This window comes from Anas acuta, chromosome 5 (assembly GCF_963932015.1).
Source record: "Anas acuta chromosome 5, bAnaAcu1.1, whole genome shotgun sequence".
NCBI lineage: Eukaryota > Metazoa > Chordata > Aves > Anseriformes > Anatidae > Anas > Anas acuta.
The window spans coordinates 61,761,494-61,784,987 of NC_088983.1; the positions used below are offsets into that span (position 1 = coordinate 61,761,494).

At 42.3% G+C, this 23,494-nt stretch overlaps 1 protein-coding gene and 1 long non-coding RNA gene across 9 annotated transcripts in view; one reads left to right on the forward strand and one right to left on the reverse strand.

The window, feature by feature from the left end:
* The window catches only part of TUB (TUB bipartite transcription factor), a 116,934-nt gene that overhangs the window by 37,802 nt on the left and 55,638 nt on the right, over positions 1–23,494 (forward strand). Inside the window, exon 1 of one of the 8 annotated variants that reach the window (XM_068685231.1) lies at positions 22,541–22,825. The exons of the other annotated variants lie outside the window; for them this stretch is intronic. Coding sequence (XP_068541332.1) covers positions 22,788–22,825 — 38 coding nt within the window. The 5' untranslated portion in view covers positions 22,541–22,787. Of the gene's footprint in view, positions 1–22,540; positions 22,826–23,494 lie in introns of those variants that run through there. 8 annotated transcript variants of the gene reach the window in all.
* On the reverse strand, positions 2,360–22,411 carry LOC137857970 (uncharacterized). The gene is made up of 4 exons (XR_011097443.1): positions 21,554–22,411; positions 17,919–18,024; positions 4,176–4,265; positions 2,360–2,548 (listed from the first exon to the last, which is right to left on the reverse strand). It is a non-coding gene; the product is annotated as an uncharacterized lncRNA (long non-coding RNA).

The window sequence follows — 23,494 nt, forward strand, 5'->3', positions numbered from 1 at the left end:
GTTCTTTGGTGTGCAAGTAAACATCTTGGAGTGATGTGCCAAAATGATCCTTTCTTACACTTTCTACTGACAGGGCTTGCCCAAGGAGGGGAATTGTACGTGCTTGGGAATGAAATACTAGCTTTGGCAGGCTGGTGAGGGTTTGTCTCACAGTTTGTAAGGTGCTTTGAGGTTCTTCAGGGAATTGGAAATAAGTTTCTTCACCTGAACAACTGGTGGGAAGTGGTTGCAAGAAGGCTATGCAGTGTTTTGCCCAGGGATGCACCGGGTCCCCTCTGTCACCAGCGGTGCCCAGAGCAGATGAGTGGAAAGCGCACAGTGGCAGAAGGTGTGTGCCGGACTGCTCATGGCATGCTGTAATGTTTTTAGCTTCCAGTGATTTGCCCCTTAGGCACTTCTGAACCAAAGGCAGCAGCTTTGTGGATTCTCCTGTCATTTCTCTAACCAGCTTTTGAACGTGAGTAAGATTTCAGTTAGCATTCATCATATCCCAAGGCAAGCAGTGCCACCAGTATCTCCCCAGCACTAGAAGCAGCTTAAAGTACGCACTCCTTCCCCACTCATCTTTTCCATAGCAATTACAGTTAGCAAACCTTGTTCTTATGCCAGCCTCAGCTCTCTTTTTTTCCATGTTGAAGAAGCCTGTGTATATATTTTCCTTAGAAAACATTCTATACTTTTGCTTTTGTTTCCCTTTCTGTATCTTTTCTAGTCTGCAATGTCCTTTTGGGAATGGAAGGACAAGGACTGTGCTCAGTATTCAAAATATGGGTGCAACATGTTTGAATTGTTGAGGAAACAGCATTTATGTTTTACGTTCTTTCATTCCTTTTAATTTCAAACCATCTATTGGCTCCCTCCTCCACAAGTGTGTTTTTTTGTTTGTTTGTTTTTTGCAACTTTACTGAGTTATAATCATAGGAGTGTAATTGTTAGTGTAAGTAATAGCAGAAATTCATTTCAGAAAAATATTCTATGGCTCACATTTGCAGCCTGAATGGGCAGCTCTGACATTGAAGAGATGGCTCCATCTTTGTGTTTGTATGAGATTTTTATTCTGTGTTAAATTGATCTAAAAACCTGGTTACAAATTTATTTCTGAAAAATGTTAGTCTGTACAATTTGTGTTCCTATGCTTGATTTATGTGGGGTGACTGTTTTTAAGCAGAAACAATTAAGTATTTTTCTAACGCTAATGCAAGCAGCAGAAACTTGTAATGAGTCTTTAACAGGAAATCAACAGACCAGAAATGAAATTCTTGGTTCTGTGAAGCAAGCAGTAATATTTACACCAGTTTCAGGGATGAACTCCCTGAGAGCTTCTGAGTGACTTTAAAATACCAAAGAGGTTTTAGAGCATTGGTTTTCTCCAAGCACAAACTGGAACAAAGAAACAACTAGTAGTGACTAAATGCTCAGGTTTACCAGTAGGTAAACACAGACCTACAGTAAGCACACTGAAAAAAGCAAGCAAGAGCCCAGTACGATAGATAACTTTGTTTGTCTAAGCACAGTCAACAGCTTGTTGCACTGCCACCTCGCTCTCTGTAAGGTCAGTACACAGCAGGCTGATAGCTGAGTGTTGTCAGACTGAGCCAAATTAACTGCAAACAACGGGGTGATGTTTATTTGGGGCAGCTCTTGGCATAGTGTTAATTTACATGTTCCACTGCTTCAGGATCTACTCTTCAGTGGAAAGCAGACTCCTAAGAACACTATGGGAAGATTTTGTATTGTATCTTGAAACATGTTGAGCATTTTGAATAAAAGAGTAATTATAGCTGTTACAGTCAGCAGAACAATATGAAGTAGTTCTGCTTGGAATGATATGCAAGCACTTGTCAGCTTGCCATTCACAGGAGCCTTTTGAAATGCCACAGCACTTACTTTCTAAATGCGTAAATATTAAGTCACTGGAACACAATTAAAACGATAATTTTCAGGGGAAGGCATTCTTGCAGTTGGATTCTGCAAATCCATGGCAGAAGGTCTGTGTTTCTAGAAAAATAATACAATATTCCATGCAAGTTAGATTTCTTGCTTAAATTAAATTGATATTGAAAAGATCCACAGTGATTGCCACCTCCAGTCTTGCTGTAATATTGTACTGTCCATAATATTTAGTAATAACCCATTTAAAAATGTAAGTAAAGGCTAAATAAATAAATAAATAAAATAATGATGGCAGTGCCTCAATTATAGTCATTACCACAACATGCAAGATACAGCTCTTCCTACTCCAGTGGTTTTGGGGCTCTGTATTTGCAGGAGCTTGCTGCTTTGCAAAGGATCTCTGCACCTTACTAAGTTGTTGTTGGGAAGCACAAGGGCACGGAAACATTTTGAATGCAATGTCATGTTCTTATTTCCAAGATAAGTGGTCCTGTGGACTTCAGTACTGTTCCATGCTGGCTGCAACAAAGACACGGCACAGTTCAGAGAAGTGTCCTGAAGGCAGAAGTGCTCCTTGACATTTGAGCTCTTGGGTTTTTTACTGCCATCCTCCTCTCCAGCTTCTGCAGGCTGACTGTGAGTGGTCATTAAGCTGCTGCTTTACAAAAACAGACTAGTGTTACTAAGACATCAATAAGCACTTAGTTTAGAAACAACGCTACGTTTTTTTTCCATTGGTGATTTTGGGGGAGTGGGTAAATTGCATGATGAAGCTCTGAAGTAAAGAATCAGCTGGGTTTCCAGTTCAGTCCCTCGTCAAACTGGGTACACTCAAAGCTGCTGTGCTGCCTTTTCTCTGAAGCGTGTTCAAGATCTTGGCTGATATTTGCCAACTTCCAATGCCTTTAGAGGTAACCTTGCTAAAAACACTCTGTTCTTAAATTGCTACGTGACATTGTACAGTCTTCACCTCGATGAAGAAGAAAATACGTAGCCCAGACATCCAGAGAGCCCTGAGCAGTGTGTCAAGGCATCGCTGTCAGCAGAGGTTGAAAGCAGCTGTATATCCAGAAGAAATATACTCTGAAAACAGCTTGCAAATTGCTTTCCTTCAGTAGCTGGTGCTATTTCTGTAGGTGGTACAAGGTTGTTTTTATCTTAAGTGGTGATGCAAAGTTACTTGTGTGTGTTTGCGTATGGATGTTAGAGGACTTTCTGAGGGACAGTGTATTCAGTGGGTCACTGAGGGTAGCTCAGACAGGATTGCCTGTAGGCAGTAACATTATTTCTTAAGTCACATAAACACTCTAAATGTTGAGTGCAAAAATAAGGAGGTTCTTTGTGAAAACATATAGTAAAAACAAAGATTGTCTTTACACTAGGGAGCCTACAGCAAATTACCTGACACAGCCTATTTTTTAAGAGTCTGAAGCTAAGACACTGTGCTTAAAAATGCGAGTCATGATATTAGGGACATAATCATTCACACACAAAGCTCAAGAGCTTTGCTATTGACGGAATAGATGAATAATAATAATAATAATAATACAGTGTTGTTTCTCTCTATTAATTAGAGAGCCACTTTACACTTTTGGATCATATTTTACAAAATTAACTGAAATCCAGCTTTAATGATTTAAATAACCACTGTCCAGTTGTAGTTTGTGTGTTTTTGGCTCCTGCAGAAGTGGTGGGAGTGAAGGAAAAGGATATGAGAGTTCATCGACCAAATGAAATGGCAAAATTGGCTGTGCAAGGAGGAAAATAATATACTGAAGAAAAAAAAAAAGCAAGGTCATCTTATAGCAAGGTCAGAACGTTCTCTTTGAGGGATCTGTGTGACAGTGATGTAAAGGAAAACACTCACAAGGAGTACTGAAATCTAAGTGCAGGCTACATGTACCACCCAGCGACTTCTTACATCAAGACTAAAGACTTAGTGTTTTTATCTTGGGAGAGGTTTTATTTTTGGGTTGGTTGGTTCTCCTGGACAGTGTCTTTCAACATGGCAAAACTTGGTTGTGGCACGCAGAGCAGCAGACGTGGCAGGGCAGGGGGAGTAATCAACTTTTTTTTTCCTCTTTTAAATAGAGGGTGGAATGGCCAGTCATACAGGTGGTGGTGGTGGTGGCATTAAGGGCCAAGAATGCATCCTCCTACCTACTGTTCCCTCAGTGGTAGGTTTCTGGGGTGATATATTCATTGTAATTGCTTTGGAAAAGTGCCTTCTTTGTGTCAGGGGCTAGAAAATAAATTAAAGATTTACACCTTCAAGAATATACCTTAGCATTTAACCCCCAGGCAGTCCCCTTGAGGTCTAGGTTCAGCAGAGACTTTCAGCAGCTAAAACATCAGCCAGGGCAGGAATGAGCCTGGAACAGAACATAAACAAATGAGGATTGCCTGAAATATTCATGGTGTACCTGGGACAACAGTATCAATGCTGAAGTCTCTGGCATTTGCATCTCTCTCTGTTCTCTCCCTTGCAATCTTTCAAGGTCGTATTTTTTTTTTTTTTCTCTGGTAGAGACCAGCTTGATCCCGCATGAATGAAAAGGACAAAATAAGGATGAAAAACTTGTTCAGGGTCAGTGTCAGCTGGTGGCTGAGCCACAGGAAGAATCCAGGTGTCCTGAGGCACTGTCTGGTGCCTATCCACTAGACTTTGATACCGGTGTTGTGCAGATAATGGGGTGTAAAAAGGATGACACACTATCTGGCCTGCAAGCCAGCTCCTTTTTGGCATTAAATGAATAGCAAAATCCTGTAACAACGCAGTCAGACAGTTAGTTGTCCATGACACAGACGTTTGTGCTATGGCTGGTACTTTTTAATATACAAATGAAAACACCATGCAGAATCATCTTGAAACACATATAATTTTCCAGTAAGTCAAGTGCATTTTTGTCATTTTACTCTTCATTGTGTATGTATTGGTTTGTTTTCATACTGTGCCAAGGACATAAGACTTGTCAGAATACCTGCTGTTGTTGTACAGCTTTTACCATGATTTTGTAGTGGGGTTGTACCCTCCCTTTTGTTTTGGGTGATATTCTAGAATCTGAACAAAAACTCAGTCTTCTGTTTTTTTTTTGTTTTAAATGCAGGCTTTGACATCTCGATGGCAGCAACGCTTTCTAGGACCACCAACCTGGTGCTCATCAATTTGAGCAGAAATAGGGCCTTCTGCATTACTTTTCATTGACATTTGTTTGGCATTAAGCAAAGCAGAGAAAGGTGTCTAAAAATGATACTGTGGTAACTGAGTCATCTGAGGATGTCTCTCTTTGATCATGTGTTTCCCACAGAGAGACATGTGAGGCCACGTTGTAGGTGTCCCTGAGAGTTCTGAGGTTCAAAAACCTGTGTCCTGAAATAGTCCATGACTCACCTGTATCTGCAACACTTGCCCTTGTGACTGCAGGATTTTATTATTTTAATGCCCTTCTAACACAGCTGCCAGCAACACTTCTCCAGGGCTTCTCATTTGTTCAAAATGCAGCTGTCTGCTTCCTCGCTGAAGTCAGCAACTGTGCCTGCCTTGCTATTAGGCTGACAGATTGCCTTTAAGTTGTCCCTTTGTTTTTTGCAGACCTCACTGGATATGCTATGTGTCTTTGTTTTCCTCTGAGCCTTGTACTTTGAGATTTGCTTTCCAGCAATCTCAGAACAGAAAAGATCCTAATGCTGTATAGAAATAGAGAAAAGGTATTTGTCTTCTGTTGCTTCTCAGAAATTAATTTCCCTTCAGCAACTATCTTGGTGTATTCTCTACCCTCTGCCTCTTACATTCTTTTCCCTCTTTTTGACATTGAGGATTACTGCACAACGTCCTGCTGAATAGGCATGAAGCTTAAACGTAAAACTTTTGTTGTTCACACCCCGTGCAATTTCACAGAGAGGAGATGTAAAAATGCAGTCATGACATTTCATAATGGCACTGTACGCTGGAATAGGCCTTCAAACCAAACGCATGAAGTAACCAGTACCCTTGGTTTAGAAGATGGGGCCAAGGGAATCAAATTTAACTTAAGCTTCCAAGAAGGTAACTCCAAACGTGGTAATAGATGCTGTCTTCAGTCTAGGTACTTGATGAATTCTGGAAGTGTTTTATACTGAGAAAGATTCAAGGTAATTTTGGAAGATGTAGCTCTTCAGGAGAAACAAATTAAAGTACTTCTGTTGTATTTTGATTGATTGGATAGCAGTCTGAGGCTTGATTTAAAGAGGAATCTGCAATTTCCTATCTTAGGGCAGGCAAGCCTTCACTGATTCTATAAACATTAGCCTTGAATGTTCAGTACTTGAACAGATGATGGACATGGTCATTGTACCCTTTTAGGTTTTAACACCATGCGAAGTGAATCCCAGAAATGCTCCCACTTTTCGTGCTTCCTTTGTTTCCTGTATGCGGTTCAATCCCTGCATGTTTTTGCAGAAGCTTGGGAGTGCCTCAGGCTCCTGAGTTCCTAGACTGTTAGCAGGAAAAGCTTATCGAGACTGCCAAGCATTTGAATAGGCTTGAATTCCAAGTTTAAAACAGGAATGTCAAATGCCAAACTTGGCAGGGTTGGGGAGTTTGGAGGTAAAGCCCTGAGCTGAACTGCTCTTGAGGAGGTTGGCATTATCATATGAGTTTGACTAAAACCCGTCATTCAAATGGCTACTAGATGCCCGTGTCCTGCAGAGCAGGAGCCTAATTAATCCCTAATTAAAATTCTGACTATAACCTGAGAGAAGATGGGCCAGAACAATTTTCTTATTTTCTTTCTAACTTTTCTTAGTGTCTGGGCTACATTTCTGTTTCATTTACTTTCACGGAGCCTGTTCAGAGGCAGAGCAGGTGGGTGGCAGCCTTGGGAGCCCAGACTTGCATTTTGTATGTAAATGTTTCCAAGTGAGCAGGATTAGTTCTTGCTTCGTGGTTCTACTGCAGCAGTTCCTCTGCCTGTTTTTCTCTTTAGGAAGAGGAGGAAAAAACTGCTTGACACACGACTGAAAGACGCTTGCTTTGATGGTGATACCCCACTCGCAGAGAATACTGGAGCTGACCATATCGGGTCTACTTTGAACATGCTACGTGTTGTGTTTCTTAGAGTGCAAATAACATCCTGAGGGGTGACTTATTTACAGTGGTAGCTCTCCATCCTATAGCCACAAGCACGGGCATGCTGAAAATAGAATCCTCAGGGAGGAAAAGTGCGAGACCGTGATTGTAAGTGCTCAGAGCCACCTCACACCATACATGAAAAGTCTAAAACTGAAACGTATGCTCAGCTGCTGGTACCAGCTGTTACATTCATTATAGTAATTGCTACCATTAGTGTGCTATTAATATTTCTCTTACGAACTTGTAAAAGAAACCACATGAAAATGGAAAGTCTGCTCCATCTGCAACCGTTTTGGTTCTTTGTGGGTCAAGTCATATCATCAACAGTTTCCGGCTAGATCTCAACTCCTGTGATAAGGCTGGTCTGCTCCTAATTATTAGTGTCATAAGGGATGGCACGGACATTGGTGTTGGAAATGGTCCTTAGGAGAAGAAACTTTGTTTCTCCAAGTTACTAACCAAATTTCCATTACGTGCCAGAGGAATAAGACAGCATATCAAGTTGGAATGGCAAAAGTATAGTTGTTAAACGATCTGCTCGTCTATTGCAGGAAAACTCCAATCCTTTGCAACGTGCAGGAGGAAGTTTTCAGGAAGCTGGAAGTTTTTTCAGCATTTGGTATAGATCTGTACAACCTGGAGGCCCCGGGACGGACAGGGAATGCTGATACAATGAGCAGCCTTTTATCAGCTGGACTGTGCGTTGCTAGGGCTGACCAGCAGGCATTGGCGTGGGTTGTCCGGAGAAGCTGTGGATGCCCCATTCCTGGAGGAGTTCAAGGCCAGGCTGGATGGGGCTTTAGGCAGCTTGGGCTGGTGGGAGGTATCTTTGCCCATGGCAAGAGGCTGGAATGTGATCTAAACAACTCTCATCCATCCAAATAATGAATCCTGTCGCTGAGAAAGCAGTTAATCTATCTCATTCATCTCAGAAGAAAATGCAAAGCACTGGAAAACTTTTCCATATTGACGTTTTGTGGTCTGATCCACTTCCAACTGTTATGGAAAGTATGATTAACCAAAAGTATATTGGTGGTAAAAGTTAATTATTTAGTAATCGATAAATGACTAAAGATCAGTTGAATACTGATGCTGCATGCATATAGCTATAATACATATTATTTCGTGGTAACTCAGTCATTGCCACACATTAAATAGTTTCATGGAAATCAGCTGGATTTCTTATATGTTTGGTCCATGTTACTGCTTGCTTTCTCAGCACTTTCAGGCTCTCATGAAACAGAGTCCAAAGCCTCAGCACTTGTGATTTTGTAAGCCTGTTGATCTGCAGGGAAAACACTCTGTTGTAGAGAAAATGTTACAAACCACAATGCTAAAGCTGAAATCCAAGGGTCAGCTCAAAACAGACTGGATTTATCTGGGAACAGTATGACTTTTTTTTTTAAGGCAGTTCTGCAGCACTGGGGATGTGTGGTGTGATTTCTGAAGGGACGAATTCCTGAATTCCTTAGTGCAGGTGCTATTTTTCCCAGAGCCTCCCAAACTCCTCTGAAGAAGGCAACCTCTTCTCTGTGGTAGTCTGAGTCAACTGCAGGCCAGAACTTCTGAAAAGGCTCTAAGGAGAGCAGAGAGATGGGCTGAGCCCCTGCCCCCAGGAGGTTGCAAGGGTAGGTGAAATACCGTATGAAGTCTTCTACATGCCTTCTTATAAATGCATGGAAAGTTGCAGGTCTGCCCCAAAGGACAGTTTTGCCGTGTGTCCTCCAAACACATGGTCTGGCTTCATGGAGAGTGGTGGGAGGAGAGGAATGTGCTGTGCCTAAAGGAAGGTGTTGCAGTTCTACTTCAATGCATTGAGTTTTTTTTTTTTCTTTCTTTCTTTCTTTCTTGAGATGTTGCTGCCTGCTTAGACAGCAGCTTCTTGCAAATGCAGGTGTTTCTTCCTGCACTGATAGGTATCCATCCCTTTAGCAGTACAGCGGGCAGAGCTTCTGTCTTGCTGGAGCGTGTGAAAGTGCCGTTCTCGTGCTCCCGGCACACCATTCTCACTGCCTGGAGCGAGAAGGAAAGGGAAGCTGGTTCGGGGAGTTATCTTCATCATTATTCTGGATTTCCCCTTCACCCTCATCTAGCATAGCTTGTCCACCCTCTAGGCTCAGTGAGAGGGAACTTGTTTGCCCATCAGATAACCTAACTCTGATACAAATCTCATGCATCAGAAGTAGAGGAAGGTTATACTCTCAAAGTGAACTCCAGCCCAGACCAGCAAAGGCTCAGCTACAAAATTTGTCCTAGCCAAAAACCCATCACTTCAAGGAGAGGGAAGACATAAAATTTGATGAATTTGGAATGAAAGAGCAGCTTATTCCAGAGGTGTCATATATAGCACTGATTGAAGGCACAAAGTTTGAAGGAGGTCCTGGTTAAGTTTTAGCAGCTCATCATTAATGCTGCGTCTGTCATGTTTTATGATGATTTATGTAGTATTACAGAAATACTGGACCGAGCCCTTAGTAGCTGTAAATCTTCATCGCTCCAACTCAGTGAAGTTCTGCTCATCCCTTTGGAAATCCGGAGGTTGATTTGCAGTTCTTGTTGTTACAGACAATATCTGCCATGCTTCCATAGGTTTTGCAGTGTGTATTTCAAGCAAGGTAGACAATGTTAATAAATCCATCTGAATACAGAGCTTTCTCTGTGGCTTAATAAAATGAAGCTTTATTTATGAACATGGAGGAGGTCTTGTTACGGTGTTAGCTCTTAGCATTGCAGCTCTCCCAGCAATAACGTAATTTGATGTTTATGCTGCAATAGGAAATCCAAATCTACTAATTCCCAAGTCGCATCCCTTACATGTGAATGACTACTCATAAATCTTTTTGTGTCCATTTCCCACTGATATCCACGCAGTGTCTTGTGATCTGGGAGATGCTGATCCAATGACAATCTGTTGACTAGCAAAATGCTGTTTGATAGAACTTCCACATCACCTTCCTCATTATCTTTGCATCCAACTTCTTACAGTTTGTTGATTTTGACTTTCAGGGCGCTCCATGCTTGAAATGCGAAAGGACAGAGCCGCAGCCAGAGAGCCACTGCGTGGTCTCCTTGGGGACAGGAGCCTGGCTCGGCAGAGGGCCAGGGCAGCAAACTGACTTGCTGGTGGGATCTGGAAAGAAAAAGGCTGTGGGCTGTTATGCTGGGTGGGCTATGGAAACTGAAGTTTAGGACATCATTTTGACTGTGATTAAAGGGGGGTGGGAAATTCAAGTGTTCACAGATTTGGCCTAAAGGAGAGACCTGAACAAGTAATGGTGTGACCTGCCAGCCATTCTTTCCAGTAGATCATGCAGCTTTTAAATCCAAAGCCTCTGCGCTTGCAATCTTAGACAAGGAAATTTAAAAGCTTTGGGCTTGAAATCTGATTTAAATTTAAATCCTAATTGATTTTTTTTCTCATTTTGATTTTATGAACAGATGGGCTATAGCTAGCAGTTGCCCTTGAGGAGTCTCTAAAAATGTAGTTCTGTGAACTGTTTCCCTGAAGATTGATACAGCTGCTATTTCTTCAGCTATCTCTGAATCATCCTCAATTACAATATGTCTTTATAAAATAATTACAGGTTTTATCCAAGAACTGAGCCTGACTCTGTATTTTTCTTAGAACACTGATGTAGGGTAGGTTAGCAAAAGAGATGGTTTTACCCAACCAAGTTTTCAATTATTTAGCTTTGAACTTTTATTATTTGATATTTTGCTACCATGCAGCAGCTATGTTCTGTTGGAAGTGAAATTGAAAAGATTTTGGCTACTCTATCCATCTCTTTACACTTACGAATTTGTCTGCCAGAGTAAATCGCACATGGAACAACTGTTCAGATGAAGCTATTCAGACTTAAACCAATAAATAAATGATGATATTGCCCTGGAACATTTCTCTTTGTTCAAAAGTCAGGCCACTCGTTCTCTTTCCCTCTGCATGTATAATGTGGAAATACTTTGTAAGGAAAAAAAAAGTTTTAAATGCAAGATTAGAATAGATTGAATAAAAGTATGTGGCTTTGTCTGGATGAGAGCATCCCGAGGGCTGGGTGATATCCACATGGAATTGTCATCCAGAGGTGCAAATACAGTTTAGTTCATTTAGCCCTCGCCTCTCTGTTTCTCCAGAAATATCTTTATCAACATCTTTGTCAGTGAGGAGTGTGTTGCAGTAGGCTGGGCAGTAAATGAAACCATGGAGGCAGCCAGTCACCAGGCAAGACATCTCCGCAGACATGAAGGCTGGTGGGACTCTTCCTTCAGTACCTAAGGCATGGGAGGTTGGTTATGTTTTGTAAATGAAAGATTTTGTTCCCGCTATGCTCTCGTTTTTTGCTACTACTCAGGATGCCTTTTATCCATGGCAGAGAGTCAATGTTTCTTCTGAAGAAATGTAAGGAACCAGGGAGCCATACAGCTTCCACATGCCTTTACAGAATGGCACAGGAGGGACTTGTTCTTCTTCTCAGATGAGTTAGACAAGTTATAGATTATCACAAGTGTTGTCAGTAAGATTTTCACCACTGTAGAAGTTAAATCTCCATCTTTGTTTTCTCTCTTATTTTGATGCACGTACCCTGTAATATATATGCACTGCTATGGAAGACTGCTTGTATTAATCTTTCATCTAGAGGAATTTTCGGCATGAATGTCACTGAAGTGAAGTATGGAAGGAATCTAAATTCTAACCTGTCTTCAGTCCAGTGCTGGTAAGCTATGTAACCGTCAGCAGCCTGGCTGTTCTTTGGGGATACAATTAAACCACTACGTTCGCTTTGATTTACTCAAGTAAGTTTTATTCTTCTATCTCAGTTTGCAGGTTGATTGAATGATTCTCGCTTAGGGCAGAAAACTTTGCGTTAGATGTTCTGTGCTGTGTTTTCTTGGAATTCTTTGCTGAAGATGTATTTCGTTGTTACGAGACAAATGAGTGAAGTTCCTTGAGCCCATGAGGACTGGCTGGTTAAGTGACATGTTCCTGTGATGGACAACAGGATGTTCGATACCTCAAGACTAAATACTCACCAGGCACTTTAGTGACCTGTCCTTCTTAAAAACCCTACAGATTCTAACTTAAACTACACTGCCAGAGTGTTTTTGCTTGCAAATTCAGCTTAATGTCAACTGATGTCGATTTTTTTGTTTGCTCTTTGTTCTTTTTGGGTTGGTAACACAGAGCTCTCCACCCAGATAATGGCACTGCTAGGTGCAACAAGTGCATCGTGAGCCTGAACTGCACCACAGTTTGACCACCTCGTGTGTTTACACTGTAAACATTGCATAAGGAAAGGGAGCCAAGGGTGAAGTGACTTGTTCAAAATCAGGTGATCAGGGTCTGAACTGAGAATTTTGTTCTGTTGAAACCCAGTTTCATGCTGGTTTCTTGGTGTGCTGCCTCTTTGGACGCTTTGCTTTCTTGCCTGGAGTTCTCTTGTTCTTCAGGGGCTACAGGTGTTTGTAACACTACCTTTGGTCATGAATATTTTATTTTAAATAAATATTTTCTTTTAAATATCACAGGGTAGGGAATGTAACTTCAAGCATCTCTGGAAATAACTGTGATGCTGAAAACCTGTTGTTTTTCAAGATAAATATATTTAATCATTTCTATCATTGAAAATGTCAATGGGGACAGACGTGCATCTCCCTTTGTACCTGCTCATGATTCATTTCATGTCAGTGGGGAATTAATAAAACTTTATATATATGACATAAATCATTGAGTGGTAGGTGTTAAAAGAACCCGGAGTCTCCATTTTGTGTCTGGTCAATGTGTGTCTGTGTCAGGTAAGCAAGCAAGACTGTTTGTACTACTTTGTACATTTTATGACTGCTGTGGAGAAGGAGGAATCGGGGGAATATGCTCAGAGGAAGCTATTTAACTGCCACGCTAAAGCCTGTGCTGGTTAGCGAAGCCTGTTAAACAGGATGTCAATACAAAAACCTAAAATTTTGCCACTATTCTTTTCTGATTTACAGTTAAGTCAGAGGTGTTGGTTTCAAGGGAAATGATATCAACTGATTCTTGCAAATATTTGAATTAACGAACAATTTTCTTTAACTGTGCAGATTTGGATTTAATTTCAAATAATCAAAAATTGTATCGAGGAAAGTCAGCACTAAGTGACGTTTGGAAAACATGGTAGAATGTTTAAGGCAGGCTAGTCTGACTGTGTTTTCCTCCTCTCAGCTCTACCTTGATCTTATGAGGTTGACTATAGAATAAATATGCATAAATACTTTGTCCAATTCCAGTGGATTTCTGGAAATGTCTACTTACTGACAATTACTTTTTTCCAGAATAAAATTCATGTCTGAGCCACCGACTGCCCTACAATACCCTATCTCAATGCAATAATGCATGTAGATCCGTTGGAGAGGCTGTGTACAAAGTGAGTAGTAAAGGGGAAAACTCTAACTACTACCTGACAGCTAGGGCATATGGCAGGGAAATGCATAACCTCCAGGAACAGAGCTCTGTGGTGCTGGGTATTTTCAGTACAATTTAGCACGGTAATATCTCTTTCTACAGATGGATTTGTTTTTAAAAGATGATTTGAAGTCAACTCTGCCATTCAGAAAAATGTGCAGCATCTATTTCCTTTCAAGTGTTGCTTATTTATTATATGGCTGGCATGTTTTGACAACAAAATTGATTGCTGTGAAGTGGTAAGAATTTGGCGACAAGAAGAAAAGTATCGATAACCACCTGCTGCTGCCCCTTCAGGTACTGCATACCTTTGTGTATTTCTATTGTGACCTCATTCATGAATTGCCCGACTTACTCCAATAACCCGTTACAATACGTGATATTTCTGGAGGCTTTTCATTGCAGTAGAATTGTCATCTTTTTGTTAGTTGCTTTAGTTTTGCTTTGTTTTCCAGCCTGCTGACATATGGAACTTTTGCACATACTTTATCTGGCTGTATTTAGTCTATTATCTTCAACTCTGTCTTCTGAACCTGACTCTCCTTTTATTTTTATTTTTTTTTTTTGTTAATAATACATATTTTCTTCCCTTCTGGTTGTTTTTTGCTCTTCTTCCACATCAGTTTACCTGTTACCCCTTAGTGAACTTTTTCAATGTTTTCTAGATTGGCTGCATTTTTCTTTTTTTTTTTTTTTTTTTTTCTCCTTGACTTCATTTTCTTCTGCAAGTCTTAGTTTCACTTTGAGGCCTCTATATAAAGGCCAAGCCTTATTGTTAACTGGGTTTGCTTGAGAGTTAAATTGGAAGACACGCTGAGGCACAGAAGGGAGTTTCTCTAGGTCTTTGAGTCAGTGTGTCTCTACACATCCCTGTGCTCCTGCAGTACAATATAGCACCGTTTGTTAACAAGCTGTTCTATTACCACCTTCTTAATGTATGGGAAGATGGTGTAGACAAGAATCAATAAATAGCAAATGTCAGAATGAGGAAACTGTTCAGCAGTTCCAGAGGAAGAAAAGGTACTTTTTGCAAAGCGGATTCTTAAGAGCACAGAAAGGCAATAACAGACTGACATCCTGAGTTGTCTCTTGCCCTTTGCATTTTTCCTTTCCCCAGACATCTCACTAAACTCAGGCCTGCAACTAAACATCCACAAAAGTATTTACCTTGCATCATATATTGCAAATCTTCTGCCTGGTTTCACATTTTGTTTAGCAGGTACTGTTTGTGCACATCCACTGAAGGAACACTGTGTTGAACTCAGAGCTTTCCTTTGATTTAGTGATAAATAATACATTTTGGGCAAGCCAGGAAGTCTCTGCTTTCAATTGCTTTGGCTTTGCAACTTGCTGCTTCTGAAGGGGCGATTGAAGGACAATCTTAGGATCAGTGTTTTGATCTAGAGATGAATAACTGTGTTTGGTACACGAATGCCCTAGGCACAGGAACCCAGCTCACCGTGGCTGGAAGGATAGAGGGCGAAATGTGTTATCAATGGAAGGAAAGTGGAGCAGGATTTGGCTTAGAAGAAAAGCACAGAACTGTCATTGATAAGGTGTGAAGAAATTCCCAAAAGTCAGAGAGATGCCTTATTCAGAGATTAGAGAGAACATACACATATAACCCACCTTGTTTTATGCAAAGCCAAATTAAAAAAAAAAAAATAATAAATTCATAGTCATCTCCCTATACAAAAACCTGTTCAGGCTCAGAGAATTTTGTATCAATTTAATTTCTAAAAAATACTTCCAATAGAGATTTAAACTCACTTTCACTGTTCCGTTTTTATTTTCTTTTAATTCTTACCCCAAAATTACATGAGAAATGTCGCTTTACCTTCTATCATACGAGAAAACTCTCTTTGAAGAACTTATTTTTTTGAAGTGGAAACCTCATATTAATGCATCCCTTATATATTCTTTACAGCACTCTTTGAAGACATATGTTTTGCTTGGTAATTAATTAGTACTTAAATACTTCTCATTTTAAGTCCAGAGGAAAGTTTTAAAAACGTACCTTCATGTCTAGCTGCCAGGAAAGATAAGATATTTTGCAAACAACAGTTCCCCTGTCTTTTTTTTTTTTTTTTTTGTCAGAAAATTGACAAACAAAATTGCTTTCATTTGTACTTGCTGTTGAGGTGAGTCTACTCAAATCCCTGATGAAGTTAATGAGGAAAATGTGCTCTTGGTCTGCCAGATGCAGCTGATACAGTTCTCACAGACCTGTTAATACCTCAGCATTGTTTTTTTCCTTGCTGCATGGAAAATGTTGGTTGAGCACTGCAGTGCAGCAGGACCTGGCTTCATACAGGTGCCCCTTGGCTTGTGAGGCGCTGGGACCTCACCTATTTCATACCTTAACATTGGGGTTGCCCTTTCAGAGGGGCTGGCAGACACACGGTCAGGTAGGACCACCTAGAAATCTTGGTGGGAAGCCTTGCAAGAGAGGCGTGCTGGGTTGCATGATGAGCCCATGGAGACTCCTGGGTGTAGGCAGGGAGCACTCCCCACATACTTATGTGAGGAGCTACCTCCTTGCCAAAGACAAACAGCCTCAGCATCCTCCAAAGGAAGCTGGGGGCTGTCCAGACAGTATCTGTTAAACTCTGTGACAGCTAGATCACTGAGAACCTGGGAAACAGTGAACTAAAACATTTTTATGAGAATGTTAAAACACAATAAATAAGAAAGCCTCTAAGTTGGACCATGTTATTGAACAGTGTCTCACATTTAGCTTCTGTTGAGCTATTTAGCCCCAGCTTCAGTCATCTATTGACATGAAATGGTGTTGTGAAATAAATAATACTTTTAATTCTTGCAAACAGAAATTCTTATCTAGCTGTATAAGTCAAGTTTAGTGCATCTGTATATTTGAAATTACCAGTTGCAATTCAGAGAAACACTGAGTAAGCGATGCACTCTCGTCCTGTCCTTGTATTGGGAAATACGGAGAACTCAGCGCTTGGCACACGGTACCCAGAATATGCTTTGTATGCACAGTAGATGGATGTTTTGGTGAAGGTAGACTACTCAATTCCTAGCTTACCCAGAGACTTTCTTTATAGCTGTAGGCAGACTACATTTTCGCTTTTGCCTCAGGTTATCATCTCTAATGTGAACGCAACATTTTATTGTATTGTATTATAACGATGGTGTAAAGCAGTCATATTACAAATAATGTTATATATTTCCAAGAGTGTAGATGATTGCAGTAAATCAAGCTAGTAAGTAGCATTAATTCTGAATGACAGCTGGGTATTTCTATTGCATGCTCAAATATATTTAACCCATTGTACTGGGAAGAGAGTAGAAAAACAATCTCAGTAGTTATTCTTGTTCCTTGTGCAAAGTTTCACTAACAATACCTTTTTAAAGAAAGCAACTGAAAAGAGTAACTTAATACTATTTGATCTTAAACATCATCTGAAGACCTTGAAGATGCTTTCTAAACATTAGCATGTTTTCTAATTATCAAAATGCTCAATTATTACAAAGCTAGTCTCCCACTTTTCTAGCTGCTCTGGCTCCAGACAAAATCATTCAAATATTTTTGCTTGTACAGTGAATTCAACCTCATTTTAATTTGATTGCAATTCTGTGTTACAGCGTAATGGAACGTTAACTTTTTTTCAGAGCCCATGGCTCATTTTTTTTCCTAAATAAACTGACTTCTTTCAGTATACATGTTAGATGGAAGAAGAAATCTAGAGAGTATAAAAGGAGGTCATTATCATGATCCAAATGAACACCTATGGCAAAGTGTTTCTGGTTCTACTCACAAGTTCTGCTGGGAGCATTTTAATTTTCTGGCTCATTGTCAGGTGAAGCTAACAGCTTTTAAAGGCACATAAGTCATGTCTCAGTTTGAAACGTCTGTGGGTTGCAATTATTTCTGAGATTAGGCAGGATTTTTAAAACTGTTTTTGTTGTTGTTTAGTTCCCCAAAAGCTAAGCATGTACATTGAAAACTGTATGCTCAGCTGGGGTAGACAGTTTTACAGAACAGCTATGAATGATGTACTTAGCTTCAGATTAATCCTGAGGCTTTGCAGTATTAAGTACAGTTGCCTGCTCACCATACTGCAAAGGAAAGACTATTTGATGCAAAGGAACAGTTTGGGTTTTATCTTTTCAGCAGGCTAAGACATGTTACCATTTGCTAACAGCTTACAAGAATTTCAGGATGGTTCTCCCAGTCTGAGTTAACAGAGCCTGTTTTTGTACTGCAAGGACACCTCAAGGTCCTTTGGATTTGTCATGATGACAAAGGGAGCTACAGTCGTTCCCCTCTTGTTGGTTGAATGCAAAATAATGTGACTTGGCTCAGAGGAAACAACACAAGTAAAAGACACATTGATATACAGGAAATTCCATTCAGACATAAGACAACACCTCTTCATTATGAGGACAGTTAAACAGTGGCCCAAGTTGCTCAGAAATGTTGGAGAGTCTCCATTCTTGGAGATAATCAACACTTACCTGTCCATGGCCTTGAGAAACCTGCTGTAGCTGGCACAGCTCTAGGCAGAGGGGCTGGGCAAGATGATCTCCAAAGGTGTCTTCCATCACCAACCGTTTTGAGACTCTGCGGAGGAGAAAAAAACAAACAACAAAGCTGGACCTGAAAACCACCACTGATTTTTACAAGGGGAAAACAGGCAAAAAGTGACTTATCATTTTGCTGGGCAGCAAACTGATTTTAGTTTGTTATGAATACAGGCCTGTCTTACAGCTGCTAAGAATCTCTTCTGACAACGTCTTTTTGACTTGGTATTCTAGCTGCTTTGACTGACACACAAATAGTGTGAATGGTTCAGAAAAGTTCAAAAACCATCAGTGCAAGAGGAGAGAGCAGAATTACTGTGCAAATTTTGGTTTAATAATAACCTTCAAAGGGTGTGGACTTTAAAAGCAAAAGCCTATGGGAGATATGCTGAACTGGGATTATCCAATTTTGTATTTAAGCACTATCATAGGCAAATTCATTCTACACAATCCTTTTTGGTATCTGCATATTGGAATAACATTAGAGGGCAGTAAAAAGGGGGAGGCTGAAGGGAGCATACAGCAGAATCCACTTCTAGTGGTACCACTGGATTTGGATGAGTGCCCAATGGGACAGCAATTCCAAAGACAACAGGAGCTCAAATTATGATGACGCTCGTTTCTTCCTCAAGCATCCAATGATGCTTGTCCAACAATCACACATGTTAGTCTGTCTCTGTGCAGGAGACTTTTTTTTCACCTTAGTACCAGGGCTCATTATTTACAGTGGAGAATCAGAGCATTGGATATATTTCCAGTGCAAGATTTTGAGAGAGATGCTGGCTGTTGTTACGAGATCTGCTATGAGACTAGAATTAAAGAGTTCCTTAGCAGGTGTTGAAAGCAGATCCCCAGCAGCAAACACTTCACTCCTCAGAAGTTAACATTTCTTAATACTTATTTTCTTTATAGGAAGAGGTGGATGTAAGCATTGGTTTAATCATAGAATGGTTTGGTTTGGAAAAGACCTTAAAGACCATCCAGTTCCGACCCCCTGCCATGGACACAGACACCTTCCACTAGAACAGGATGCCCAAAGCACCAACCAACCTGGCCTTGATATTAATCACCACAAAACTCTCATTAGGCAGGATCTCAATGGAGCTAGACAGGTTCAAACTGAAGAGACTGAAGTGAAAACATACTGTTTGGGAAGCTAGGGAACCCTACTCCGATACTGCAGAACAGATTTTATTTCAGTGTCTTACCAATTGGTATTTATGCTTCACAGCCTTACAATAAAGAAACACAAACGTACTTACTGGGATGAGAATAGATGAAATACAGTAAGGAAAAGTGAGCTGAGAGAGAAGATCAACCACGTAAAGGCTGCAATAAATCTTTCATACAAAAATTTGTCTCCTTTGCAGAGTTTTATCTCCAAATTGCTCACCTTTACGACATAATTTTCTTGCTATGGTTGAAATTGGGATATAAAAAATAAAGCATTTTTGTTTTACTCAAGAAACAAGAAGATATAACTTGATTTTTTTTTTCTGTCCAAAGTCACAAGGAATGTGAACTTGGCCTAAGCCTCATCCAAAGTCCACAACAAGGAGCATAAAATTGCCATTCAACACTTTGATTTTATTCACTTTGTGAGCTTTTTCTTTGTTTTGATTTGTGAAAATTTTAACACTCTTAATCTTCTCCCTGGAGTTTATGCTGAACTTGTTTAAACACATTCCAAAACTCGCCGCTTGGGAAGAAATCCGCTGAACCTGCTGAATTTTGCTTCATTATACTAAACCTTGCATATTGCATCTGGCCCTGGATAGGTGCAGCTCGACTTTTAAAACAAACAAAATATCCTAGATACGTTTGCACCTGACCTGAGCTTACTGCAGGAAAGTTCATGAACCTTGCTAGGAGCTCTGATTTTGTAATGAATGCAGATAAGTCTTACTTGGCACGGTTTTGCTTCAAATATGATGGCTTAATTTTTAGATATATAGGAATGGAAAAATCTACACACAACCACTTCTGAAGTTACGCCAGCACAAACACATCACTGATCCTTGTCATTTGGAGCTTAAAGTTAGAAATATCCAAGCTGATAAAGGAAAACCCAGAAGGTTTACACAATTATGTGAAATCTGTCCTGTTTGTGATATCGTATGATGTAGAATTCTGAATAGAAGTGTTTTCTGTACTATGCTTGAGCTAACCCAGAAATGACAAACTGTCAGCTTTGTCCTTCTAAAAGACCTAAAAAGGAAAGATCAAATCAATCTTGTGGCTGTCTTATGAACGACTTAGGAAGTGTGAATTTGGATGTGTGTTACACCACAGTATAGAACCAGGATGGGTCCACAAATGACAGCCATGGAGTTCATTATGCCACTTTTCCTTTTTCTGTACTGTTAGGAAAGGGCTTATAACCCGCTCTTATTTTAGAGCTTGCTTAGGTTCTGCCCACCCCTTTCAAAAGAGTCCTCCTGCTTTGATGTCATGCTCTCTGCCCAGGTTGCCAGAAGACTTTCAGTTGCAAATGCAGGTGTTTTCAACTGTTCTATGGAGTTGTATTATCATTTCAATCAAAAGCGTATTAGGAGAGCACCTATTTTACATAGAGAACAAACCAGGAATAAATGGCAAGGTAGCACAACATACATGAAGATGAAAACTTCACATACGTGAAGGCAAAGAAAACTGTTTTTCTTTCTGCTTCTCCCCACACACTTTTCCTGATATGTCTTCTTCCCCGTGTCAGCTTTCCCTAGATGGAAGCTAATTGCTGTGTACTCCCATCTTCCAGGACACCCTGATGGTCTTCCATTTTTTGAATATCTAGAAACCCTGTATGTTTTGTATTTAATACAAACATGGTCTTGGGCTGTTTAAATGACAGTAAGCACTTCCACGATTCATATAGCTCAAAGGTTCAGAGGGATCTTTTTGATCCCTCTGTGTGCACTAGCTCATCTATCAGACTTTACACTTAGGGCTTTTTGAAAATGGATATTCTAATTACCAGTCTTGAGAGCTTTTGACTCTTATTTCTTCTTTTCTACAGAAGCCTCAGCAGCATGGTAGCAGGAGATAGGCATCTCTCTCCTGCAGCTGCCTCCTCATGTTTGTAACACAGGTGTTGAGGCTGGTGAGGCATGTTGTTTTATGGTTCCAGATTGTGCCCAGTGGGAACTGGGGTCTGCCACGTCTGGTGTTTGATGCTGGTCAAGCAATAGCAAGTTACCTTATCCACACGGATTTGGGAGAACTCTTCCTTAATGGCAGATCTCATTTTGGCTTCTGGAAGATGTTTAAATGCAGGGTCTTGGCTTTAAATAAAACAGCTTTTCAAAAGCTCTGGAGAGTGAATGATGCAGTAACATTTCTGGTATCTGCTAAGCATGCTTTGTTGGCTCTTGCTGGTTTCCTGGCCCCACTAGACATGTTCTTTGGTAGTGAACTACCATACAATTACATTGGTTGAAAAAGTATCTCTTTCAATCTGTGTTTAATTTTCTAAATTATAATGTCATTAAGTGCCTCCTTGTTTTTTTTTTATGCTATGAAAACAGGAGACCCAGAATTGCTGTTCTTCTCACTTTTTTCTAGACACTTACTTTTAAACTCCTTGTCTCTGTTTTCTTAGGTGAAGTTTTTTTCCACTCTCTGCTCAGACGTGCACCTTTCCACACTCTTAATGATCCATCCTTCCAATTCTGCAGTACCTTGAGGCGGGATAACCTGCATCCTTCCGCATGAGTTCACACCACCTTGTAGAGGACCAACGCTGGGATTTGGGGCTGGCTTAGCAAGTCAGAGCTTCGTGTCTCCCTCACTTAGGTGCTCCTTTCTCTTTTCTCTCTCTATATTCTACCTCCTTCCAGGCTGCAGTGGGTGCCACACTGAACTTCCTGATGGACGTTTAGATGTAGAGCTTAGGGATATGGTTTAGTGGGGACTGTTAGTGTTAGGTCAGAGGTTGGACTCGATGATCTTGAGGTCTCTTCCAACCTAGATGCTTCTGTGATTCTGTTTCTATTCAGGGTTCTGCCTTTATAGGAAACAGCTTTTCGACACTGCATGCGAGTGAAGCACACAGGCACCCTTCTGGTTTATCCACTGGGTGAGCAAACAAGCGGAGAGCCAGAAAGCGACAGCAGCTGGCGGAGACGCGGTCTCCATGGCAGGGCTTGCAGTTCCAACAGCCCCTTCATGCTGCTGCTGCGCCTGCAGGGCTGGAGCAGAGCCGCCCTTGGCCGGCCCATGCGGTGCCTGGGGGCAGCTCGGCTCCTTCCCCTCGCAGCCCGAGCCGCCTCAGCCATTTTGGGTCGAATCGCTGGCATTTCGGGCTGCTGCTGAGGCCCCCCCGTGAGGGCCGCCTCAGGGCTCGGGCCGTTCCCGTGCCCAGAGGCGTTGCGGCTGCCGGGGCAGGGGCGGTCCCGGCGCGGGGGGCGGCCCCGCTCCCCGCCCTGCCCGGGCGCTGCCTCAGCGCGGCGGCGGGCGGGCAGCGGGGCCGCGGCGCTGCCTCTCCCTCTCCCTCTCCCTTCTCCCTGCCCGCCGCCGGCCCGCCCTCCGCCCCCTCCTTCGCCCCCCGCCCCGCTGCCGCTCCCCATGCAGCCCGGCCCGCCGCCGCCGCTGGTGTTGCTGCTGCTGGTGGTGCTGCTGCTGCCGGCAGCCCTCCCCGGGGGGAGGTATCGGCGGCCGCTGCCGGGATAACCGGCGCCCCGGACGGAGGATGCTGCCCGCGGCGCGGCGGCGGGATCCGACTCGGGCAGCAGCAGCCGCCGCGTCCCCTCCCCTCCTCCCTCCTCTCCTTCACCCCCCGGCTCCGGGCACCGCCGCCGTGGAGAGATGAGTTCGAGGCACCAGGCGGACTGGATCCCTTACAGGTGAGGGAAGGGACGGGACGGGACGGGGCCCCCCGCCGCCGCCATGGCGAGCCTTGGGATCGCCATGGCAGCGCCCGGCAGCGCCCGGCTGCCATTGGCGCCGCCGTTGCCAGGAGCGACCGCGGCCGCTGCCCGCCGGCCCCGTGCGTCAGCGCGGCACGGGGAGAGCGCCACACACACAGCGCCAGGCCCCTGCCAAAAGTTTGCGCGGAGGAAGGAGAGGAAGCCGCTTTTCCTCTTGTTTTACTCGGCGTAGTGGAGGGAAGCACGCAGAGGCAAACCCCTGGAGCCTCAGGGAAACGCTGGTGTGCCAATAGTGCCGTTTCCAGCACGGTGTTCTTCATAAATGGTAACCGTGTGCCTACAGCCAGCAGTGCCCCCCAAACCACACCGTGCTTCTGCTCTGACGGCTCTGGGTTTGAGCTCTCTCAAAGTCGCCTTTTGTGGAAGTGCAACGTGCGAAGTGAGGGAGCAGCCAGGTGGACGCCCCTCGGAATACCTCATCTTCTCTCTGCGAGCACACGGCCCCGTCCCTACCTGCCCTGCTGCTTCACATTCCTGTTTGCTGGAGCGAGTCCCACAGCTGCAGGCTCTCAGAGCTCAGGGGCCTGTTCCTTGCCCTCTTTCTGGCCTGGACGGCATGTGACAGCCAGCAGTGCTGCTGCACAC